General features: G+C 46.6%; 1 protein-coding gene across 2 annotated transcripts; it reads right to left on the reverse strand.

The window, feature by feature from the left end:
* Positions 1 to 1,620: 1,620 nt before the first annotated feature.
* On the reverse strand, positions 1,621 to 10,336 carry HIKESHI (heat shock protein nuclear import factor hikeshi; the record flags this gene model as incomplete). Of its 2 annotated transcripts, none has more annotated exons than XM_080613226.1 (5): positions 10,237 to 10,336; positions 9,210 to 9,447; positions 3,991 to 4,142; positions 3,544 to 3,602; positions 1,621 to 1,675 (listed from the first exon to the last, which is right to left on the reverse strand). In XM_080613226.1, exons 1-5 carry the CDS (start codon positions 10,264 to 10,266, stop codon positions 1,621 to 1,623), a joined length of 534 nt encoding a protein of 177 aa, XP_080469352.1. In that variant the 5' UTR covers positions 10,267 to 10,336. The 2 variants fall into 2 exon arrangements, with proteins under 2 accessions (XP_080469352.1, XP_080469351.1); XM_080613225.1 differs by having other exon boundaries at positions 3,544 to 3,662.
* Between the last annotated feature and the right edge of the window lie 263 nt (positions 10,337 to 10,599).

Consider the following 10,599-nt stretch of genomic DNA (forward strand, 5'->3'; position numbering starts at 1 on the left):
GTATGTAATGTTCTGACAAATGAGCTGCTCTGCTGGAGGGAACGGGAAGGAAGGGTGGTGCCAGGCTGGCGAGAGGCCTAAGCACAGTCAGGGGCAGCTTTAACTTCTGTCTTAACTTATGCATGTGCTGAAGACTTCTCTTTAAATGCAGACAGATGTTCCAGTAGGTTTGCCTTGAAGAAAGCTGGATGGATGGAGCTTGGATCAGATTCAAGGTGTTCATGAAGGAAAGAACTAGAGAATGTGAAATTGCAAAAGCAGAGCTGGAGCAGGCCACAAGGAAGAAGTTCTCCTTTACAACAGTCAGCCCCATCTGCTTTTAGGATTAAAAATATCTTGAATATATACCACAAGGAAAACACCTCCTTGGTTCAGACAAAAAAAGCTCAAGTGAACATGAAAGTTGACTATTTATTTCATTGAGGTGTTTTCTTCTTCCTGTTGCCTGGTTCTAGATGAAAAAAGGGCAAAAATCAAATTATTGTGCATCTGCTGAAAAATCCAGTGCTCATAGGGTTGTAATCATTGCAAAAGGATTTAGAGTTTAATAATCTCCAAAACCTTTTAACCTTTAAGATGTTTTTAATACATCTTTAATATACCTTTAAGATGTTACATTTGTGTAACATGAAAGCTCTAGTGCCCAGGTTCTTTAGCAAAAGAATCAGAATGGTTTGGGTTGGAAGGGACCTTAAAAGCTCATCCAGTTCCAACCCCTGCACGGGCAGGGACACCTTCCACTAGAGCTGGTTGCTCCAAGCCCCTGTGTCCAACCTGGCCTTGAACACTGCCAGGGATGGGGCAGCCACAGCTTCTCTGGGCACCCTGTGCCAGCGCCTCAGCACCCTCACAGGGAAGAGCTTCTGCCTAAGAGCTCATCTCAAGCTGTGTCAGTCTAAAGCCATCTTCAGGGCTGCAGCTCCTGTTTGCTGGGGTTTTACTCCATCTGGTGGTGACTGAGTAAAACCGTTACTACAATGTACTCTCAAACCAGGTTCTTCTCGAAGCAGAGAAACACCACTAAACCACTTTTATACCTGAAACAGGAAAATGCAGGAAGAGGTTTATTCCCTTCCTCAACAGGGACCCTGAAGTGAAGCTCAACCGTGTCTTCACACCCAAAAGGGGGGAATGCCCCTGTACTATTTGTACAAGCTGGTGACACCAATAGTGGTTGTCCACAGCGTACGAACTTAGTGTGGGTACCCATTCAGTATCTTTTTATAGCTGCCTGATCACCCTTCAGAATGAGGTGAAGGAAAAACTCCACTTACTTTGTTCACAACTAAACACACACAAGTACAAAACACTGCTTCTGTTTTTAATCTTGTATTTTCTTTCACTTCAAATGCAGTTTCAAGACAGTATTCCTACACATGCACATGGAACAGTGGTTTATTGCAGCCAAGTACTTCAGTTAAAAAACCCCAACATAGGCAAGCAGTTTTCACTGATTTTAATTTTAAATAAGTTCCAAGAGTAATACAAATGATCCAGGTCTGTCTCTCTGGACTAATCGTTTGTGGTTTCCTTTCCCAAAAGTTCTCCAATGGAGTTAACTGCTGCTGTTATCCTTCTGGTAAACACTGTTTGGAAAGCACTTCAAATGACAGTGTCAGCTTATGTTTTCCAGAAGAGAGGGTTCTGTGTCAGACGTCTCTGGAAGTTCTCATACCTGGAAAAAAGTCCAACCAAGAAATAAGAACTGCTGCAAATAAAGGAGGACACAAATCAGTCTATGTGGAGAACATGGTAAGTTATGTGTACTCTAAGGCCAGGCTGGATGGAGTCTTGGGAACATGGTTTAAGTGTGCGGTGTCCCTGCCACCTGGGCAGGTACAGCTGTCCCTGTACTACCCCCTCAGTGCTGCTCCACCTGGGATGCAGCCGGTCCCCTCGGCACTTCCCAATCCATGGGGACAGTGGACAGGAGCCAGCAGCTTGACAGACACGAGCAGACTGACACAGGGACTGCAGCCTCCAATTCCAGAGTGCTTCCTAGCAGGGTACGTGTAACCTGCTCACAGGTAAGGAAGAGGGGTCCTGCAGATAATTCTGTACCTGAGGCTACTATTCCATGATTTCTATAATTCTACACAACAATTTGCTTTGTAGTTCTAACAGAATCCTTGAGACAAAGTAGTCTCCATTATCTTTCCACCCTTAACAAATGATTCCAACTTCCACATCTTTACTGTGAGGGTGCTAAGGCGCTGGCACAGGGTGCCCAGAGAAGCTGTGGCTGCCCCATCCCTGGCAGTGTTCAAGGCCAGGCTGGACGGGGCTTGGAGCAATCTGCTCTAGTGGAAGGTGTCCCTGCCCGTGGCAGGGGGTTGGAAGTGGATGAGCTTTAAGGTCCCTTGCAACCCAAACCATTCTATGGTTCTATGATTCTATAGGAGTTTAAACCCACTCAAGTTAGAGAAAGGCTTATTTATGAATGAGTTTCTAAGCCAACTATTGAATTTCCATGGCAGCCAGCCCACTGCAGACACCCAAGATATTTTACCTATTACAAGTGATCATTAAACACATTGTAATGACTCAGCAACATACAAACTGAGCCAAAAAGTGGTGTTTTTCCTGTGGCAGTAATCACACTAATAGATTTCTACACAGAGTTACACCTCCCTTCACTCTACTGCTTTGAACCAACAGCCAAAAGCAAATTCAGCATCATGTAGGTAGTGCCCAGCCATTATCCTGCTTCTTTAGCCTGTTTTCCCTTTGGTTTCTCTCATCAGAGACCTTACCTATATGTGTTCACGGAGTGTGTAGTTACCTTTTAAATAGAAAGGGTTAGACTCCCAAAGAAAAAACACTGCTGTTGTTAACTGCCTGCATATTCAGTACTAGTGATAAAACTATTCAGAGAGCCCAGAACACTGTTTTAAGAAGGGTTTTGGTTGATACTGTAGAAGCTAGAGGGGGTTAAACTGATAAACTGTAGGGCAGACTTTGTCAGGCATCCTAAAGGACTGCCTCCATCTCACAAGTTATCTCCACACTACATGGGCTATCCTCCAAGCTGTTATTTCTTAAACCAGGCCCTGGAAAACCGCTCTTAAGACTCCTGTATTTGTGCACAAAGGTGTTGGTAACAGAACCAGGTCAATGAAGAACATGGTTTCTCCACATCTCCCATGTTCTCAAGCAATGTTAACTATGCTGGAATTATGTCTAGGAAGAGACAGAGCATAACAAATAAGCACATATTGACAAGTATCAGCATGTTCTGTCTTCCCATGACTCCAGAGCATTTGCATAACCGGCAACATAGTGCAAATCACATATGTCAAGGGTGACATTTCTAGAAGCAAAGAAAACATCATAGGCTGTACAGCACACTTTTCTAATTAGAAAATGGTATGAAGATGGTGACAAACATGAAAACAGTGGCAGAACCTCTTTTTACTTGAGATAAACTGCAAACACTTTCAAACATGAAACACTAAATAACATGAGAGTAGTTCAATGCTGAGAAATTGGCTGGTTTAATGCCTGGAAGAAAGAACCTTTGTCACTAGAGATCCCTGCCCTTACCATTTCAGGACTACATTTGCAGGAATGAAAGCTTCAGAGGGGTTTGGGGTCATTTGTGCCTGAGTAACCGCAAACGAGGAAGCGAAGTTATAGAAGTTGTCCAACATCTTCTGAGTGAACTGAAATAAAAAAAGACATTTTCAATAAGGTCTTTTTCTCAGTTTAAATTTTTGTGCAAAAGTTGCATGGATTTACAAGTCCTACATGAAGTAAAATGAGCCTTGTAGCTCGAACTAAATGATCTTAAGGTCTCTTTCAACCCAAACCATTTTGTGATCCTGTGATTTCAAAATATCAAAGCCAAATGGTTTGACAATGATTATGTTGGTTCCAATCCTGCAGCCACCCATCACTGCATCTTTTCCCCCTCCATTAGTCTTTCAGAGGCTCAATTCTTAAAGACTTTCATAGTACAGAGAATATCTGAAAACAGAACGTCCAAACTACCTCTGTGAATGAATCTACTGATGACACAGCAGCACTTGCAACAGGAGTCTGCTGGGCCAGGTTCTCCAGCAGTTCCACTGAGATTCCAATCTGCGCCACTGTGGGTGTCTGAGGCAGGTTCATGGCACCAAAGGGATGCTGACTTCCCTTCCCTGAAAGCACCACAAATAACACGCGTTAGAGTTGGCACACATGCAGAGACTGTGTTACTTAAATCACCCCGTTTCTTCTGTAGAGAGAATTCCACAACTCCCATCAGAAATGTCTCTATCTTAGACGTGCAGAAGATTCACACAGCCCAAGCACAGGTACAGGTACACACAAGAGATGAAACAGTGTGATCAGTACATCAAAAAACACAACAGATCTTAAGGAAGTCCTTAAAAAAAACCCCGAGAACATAACTGACATCGACCTGGACTTGTTACTGACATCAGCCACCTGGACTTGTGCAAAGCACTGGACAATGTCCTTGTCCCTAACCTAGAGAGATATGGATTTGACAGATGGAGCACTCATTGATAAGAAACTGGCTGGATGGCTGCACTCAGAGAGTTGTGGTCAATGGCTTGATGTCCCTGTGAAGACCAGTGATGAGTGGTGCTCCTCAGGCGCTGGTACATGGTTATAAGGTCTACCCTGAGCCGCCTTTTCTCCAGGCTGAATAGTCCCAGCTCTCTCACCCTTTCCTCATACAGCTTCCCAGTCCTTGGATCATCTTTGTGACCCTTGTCTGGACCCTCTCCGGCCCGCCCACATCTTTTTGTACAGTGGGGACCAAAACTGAACACAGTATTCCAGGTGTGGCCCAACAGGTGCTGAGTAGTGGGACAATGACATCTTTATCTGCTGGTGATGCCCTTCTTGATGTACCTCAGCACCCTGCTGGCTTTCTTTGCTATATCTGCACGCTGTTCTCTCCTAATGTTCACCAGGACAGCAAGGTCCTTTTCTACAGAGCAGCTCCCCAGCCCCGCAGATTCCAGCCTGTCTTTGTGTCATCCTTCGATTGTGTCTTCCCAGGTGTAAGACCTTACACATATTGTTGAACTTAATAAGTTCAACACCTTCTTGTTGGCCAACACCTTCAGCCTATCCAGGTCATACTGCAGGGTGGCTCTCTCTTCGAAGTGGCCACTTCCCCACTCGGTTTGGTTCCCTATCAGCAAACATCACCAGGGTACGCTGGATCCCATCATGCAGATCATTTATGAAGACACTGAACAGGGCTGTGCCCAGTGTCAATCCCCTGGGGACCCCACTAGTGACAGGTTGCCAATTTGAGAAGGAGTCATTTACCACCACGCTCTGGGTGCAGCTGGTCTACCAGTGGTCCACCACACTGACCACTTATCAAGACTGTATGGATTGCCAGCAGCCCTGAGGAGAAGGATTTAGGGGTGTTGATTGACAGAAGCTCAACATGACCTGGCCATGTGTGCTTGAACCCAGAAACCAACCATGTCCTGGGCTGCATCAAAGCAAGTGTAAGCAGCAGGTCAAGGGAGGGGATTCTTCCCCTTTAGCCTGCTCTTGTGAGATGCCTCCTGCGGCTCTGCATCCAGCTCTGGGGCTCCCAACATAAGCAGCATGCTGAGCTGTTGGAGCGAGTACAGAGGCCACAGAGATGCTGCGAGGGCTGGAGCAGCTCTGCTCTGGAGCCAGGCTGAGAGAGCTGGGCTGGTTCAGCCTGAAGAGGAGGCGGCTCCTTAAGGGGAGACCTTAGAGCAGCTCCAGTGCCTAAAGGAGCTACAGGAAACCTGGAGAGGGGCTTTGGACAAGGGCCTGTAGGGACAGGACAAGGGGAATGGCTTTAACCTGACAGAGGGGAGACTGAGATGAGCTCTTAGGCAGAAGCTCTTCCCTGTGAGGGTGCTGAGGCGCTGGCACAGGGTGCCCAGAGAAGCTGTGGCTGCCCCATCCCTGGCAGTGTTCAAGGCCAGGCTGGACACAGGGGCTTGGAGCAACCAGCTCTAGTGGAAGGTGTCCCTGCCCGTGGCAGGGGTTGGAACTGAATGAGCTTTAAGGTACCTTTCACCCAAACCATTTTAAAGCTCCCTGTGAAGTAAATGGATTCAACAGCAAACATGACCTGTGAGTAAAAGACAGCAGAACCTTTCTCTATAGGAACCAAGCCTTTAATTTATATTTCAGTAATTGGACAGAACTGGGAAGAATAAGAGCCTGGAAGATTGCCCACTGACTGTCATCCCACTGGGGGTGGGGAAATGCACCGAAAAAGCCCTAAACCTCACAAACTTTATTCAGCACAAAATCTAACTAGAAATTTTGGTTGGCGGGAGTGTGTGGTTGGTTTAATAAGCCTTATTCCCAGCAAACATGAAGACTGCATCTGAAGAGATGCAAAATAATTCAGATTTAATGCTTATTACAAAGCCACTCACCACCTTACATGACAGTTAATCCTCAAAAAGAAACATGTAATTTTGAGGCCTTTGACTCCTAGACTTATTATCAATATCACAGCAGATAATAGACTTAATTTGCTAAATCAAGGGGTCAAAACAACAAAAACACCAACACAAGAAATACACCAACAGGTATATTTCTAACCTCCCAGCACAGATTTTTAAGAATGGTTAAATGTTAGCAAGAAGAGCAACCTGAAAAGCCTGCTTTTAGATATATTAAGTTTGTACCAAGGATACTAAGAACTACAATTCAACAAACTGCCTGATTATACAGAAGCAACAAAGGAATATTTTAGAGGGAATGATGGCATTCCTGTGAGACACCTTGAAGAGCCAATCTGGAAATCACTTATTCTAAGGTTACCCAAGTATAAATAGCACCCGTAGTCAAGGATCAGCACCTAGGTTCATAATTTAGTGTCTATTCCACAAATCACTTTCATGTTGAAGACTGTATTCCACAAACGTGATTTCCCCTTTAGTTCATCTATGGAGACAACCTTCTGGTATTCCACTTGGAAACACCGCAGGGTTCGCCTGCATTGGCTGTCCTAAGTGAGCATGGGACAGGAAGGAGGAGAGAAGCAAGGAAAAAGAACTGGGGCAATGCCATTTTACTTGACCCTCATTGTCGAGAAGCGTCATACCACACCCCCAGCTACTGTATTTAACAGCCCAGCCAGTGCTTACAACAACATGCAATGTGGGTGAGTTACACACACCACAAACCCTGTATGGTTCCAAGGCATTTCAGACATTAGACATAAAGAGTTAGAAATGATACATTTAACCTTTCCCAAAGTCTGTGTAATAGAGCACTGTGACACCTCAGCTGGCCACTCACACTCACGTAAGAAACATCACACAGCAAGAACACTCTGCCAGAGCCCCGGTTTCACAGGGAGGTGGCAAACACGGACACAAACCTGTTCCTCTCAACAAGGGACTGAACCCAAACCACAGATTTCAACAGTCAGTAATTCTTTCAACAATTCCAGCTCTTTTTCCCACCTCACCTTTCTACAGCCTCCATCATACATCTCCATCATACAACTGTTTATGGCCATGGAAACTAAGGATGTGTAGCTTATACTGACTCTACAGCCTGAAATCAGCCGTAAACAGGAACAAGGGAGCTCTCTGCTGTTCACATAGAGACAGCACTGCCGCACTGCACTGCAAATGCATTCAACCATAGAATCATAGAATCAACCAGGTTGGAAAAGACCTTTAAGATCATCAAATCCAACCCTTCCCCAGCACTGCCAAGGCCACCACTAAACCATATCACCAAGGACCTCATCTAAACGGTTTGTCAACACTTCCATGTCTCAGAGTTCTTCCTCGAGAGCAGCCCTTACTTGGAAATTATGGCTTATCATGCAAGAAGCATTTGAAAATGAACTGACCTACATGCCTGTCTGAAAGCATACATAATACAGTCTTTTAAGCATAAGAAACATATGGCTTCTTCATAAGAAGAATGGGCAATACCCTTTACTGTTTCACTAACAACACAACTTTGTAATACATAAACCCATGCCTCCACCAAGCTTTCTGTGGCTGTTCTCTCTCCTGCTGAAAGCCCAGTTTTTGAGGCTGTACCTGATAGGAATTAATTTTGCTCTGCACATCAGGAGGCCTTATCTCATATCACAATGCCACCCAGGACTGACTCAAAAAAGAGCATGCCACATTAATAATTAATACATTTTATTACAGCAACCTCAATGCTTACCTAAGCAGAAATTCAAGTTAAGGCTGTAGATCACACTGAAACCTATAAAAGATGTGCATTATTTTATCACTCTAACATTTCAAGCTGCTTGACTGACATACACAGAATCATAGAATGGTTTCGGTTGGAAAGGACCTTAAGACCATCCAGTTCCAACCTTGTGCCATGAGCAGGGACATCTCACACTAAACAATGCCACCCAAGGCTCTGACCAACCTGGCCTTGAACACTGCCAGGGACGGAGCACTTACCACTTCTTTGGGCACCCTGTTCCAGTGCCTCACCACCCTCACAGTAAAGAACTTCTTCCTTATATCCAACCTGAACTTCCCCTGTTTCAGTCTGAACCCATCACCCTTTGTCCTATTGCTGTCCCTTTAATACTTAAGACAAAACTGTGCCATTGGGGTGCTTCATCATTTCTACAATATGCATGGCAACATTCCCATCTATTTAGGAAAACACACCCACACCTATTTAAGACAGCACCAGCATTCCCTGGCTCCCTCATGAGTCAAACTTCTCCGTCTCGGGTCTGTATCAAAAATACTAAAACAGTGGGAAAGCTGCTTTCCAATGTCCACTCTCTACTGGACAATTACAGAGTGCAACAGCACCTGAATGGGAAGAATTAGCTGTCTGACACCACATCAGACTTTACTCACTGCAAAGCCTGTCTCTGTTTATAAGGATTATAACTGCTTAACAGTGGAAGCTGAAAGAAAACGCTTCAAGCACGTCCAGAAGACCTAAAAACATGCCAAGGAAGCTACAGGGTCATTCTTCCTCAGGTTCTCCATGGGAACACATGCCAAACGTGCTGAATGGAATTCCCAGATCAACATTACATGCAACAAAGGACGAGTGAGGAATTTCTCTGGGAACATTGACAGACAGACTTCCACGAAGCTGACAGACTGCTTCTAGCACCACATCTGCTCAGGACCATCTGAACACACACAGCAGCTTTGTGTTCAAAACCACCTTCATCCCTTTACACATGCAGGAGCACATCCCCTTCGCTGACTGCAACCTTTTACCAATCTTACCAGATTTCAGACCAGAAATCTTGAAGATGGCACTTGGCTTCTCATTAGTGACAAACCCCAGCAGCTGCCACACTGCCATCCCAGTCTGGTCCGGATAACAAAAATAGACAGATCCTCCCATTCCATCTGGAAATGGTATAGTTCCCAGCATGAAGACCACTACGTGATTGATGTTTTCATAGTCCGGTAAATCAAACACAAACTTGTCTTCAGCCACTTGCTGGGGAGCTGCTTGTACCTAAAGAGAACAAAGCCTTTATTAGCATGACTATAGTCTTCATCCCCGACTGTAACTGCGAACTGCCCTTCACAGAAACACACCTAAAGTGGAACATAACAGAAAGTGAGGAACGCAGCAACCTAAACAGCAGATAGCCAGAGAAAAAGTCAAACACAGCAGAAGAACAACTGCAGAATACATTACTAGAAAGGCACAACAGTCTCGTTCTACCTGCACTGCACAGATATCCCACCCGGGACTAACAGGATCAGAATACCTTCGCTCCCCATGTGCGTAGGAGGAAAATAGGGTGCAGAAGAGGTTGCCAAGTCTATAAGCAGTGGCTGTTGACCACCTGGGCTGGCACAACCCCAGGATCATGGAAACCTGTTCACATAGGAAATACAATAGACCTTGAGACAGGCAGCAGAAGGACGGCTGAATGCCAGAGCAAAAGATACCCTCCTCTTTACCCGAGATGCCACATCCCTGCAGCCAACGCACAATCTAGCCTTAAAACGCTTCTTTTTAAGCTCCCAGCTTGTCTCTGAGAAGCCCAAGCAGAGGAGATGGCAACTCTCTGAGGAGCCCAAGCCTCTCCATCAGCAACTACCTCCCGGCAATGAGGCTCTACAACGCAGCTGCCTCTGGGGATGAGGGGCAGGAGCCAGCCGAGCCGGGCAGGCGGGAGGAGGGCACCGAGGCCCCTCGGAGGAACCCAGCGAGGGGAAGGACGAGCCCCAGCGGCAGCTCCACCCCGGCCCCGGGCGGGTTGAGGGCCCCGGCCGCGGCCCGGGCCGCGCTCACCAGCCTGCCCGCCACCAGGCAGCCGAACATGGCGGCGGCCGCCGAACCCCCTTCAGGCGCTCCGCTGCTGCCGACCCTTCATGGGCGCCGGCTCCCGGATATCACAGGCGGAAAGCGGCCGCGCCGCCAGCGAGTCATATCCGGAGCGCGGCCGGAACGGGACGGAAACGCGTTAAGGGTGCTGGGGTGGCGGGGGAAGGGATGGGAGGGAAGGGGGGGTACAACGGGGCACACTGCAGCGGACACGTCCAGCGGGCCATAGTGGTTAGGAACGCATAGAGTGTGCACTCCAGAGAAGGCCCCGAGGACGATCAGGGGCTGGAGCATCTCCCGTACGGAGACAGGATGAGAAAGTTGGGGCTG

Source organism: Psittacula echo (assembly GCF_963264785.1).
Source record: "Psittacula echo genome assembly, chromosome: 3".
Lineage (NCBI taxonomy): Eukaryota > Metazoa > Chordata > Aves > Psittaciformes > Psittacidae > Psittacula > Psittacula echo.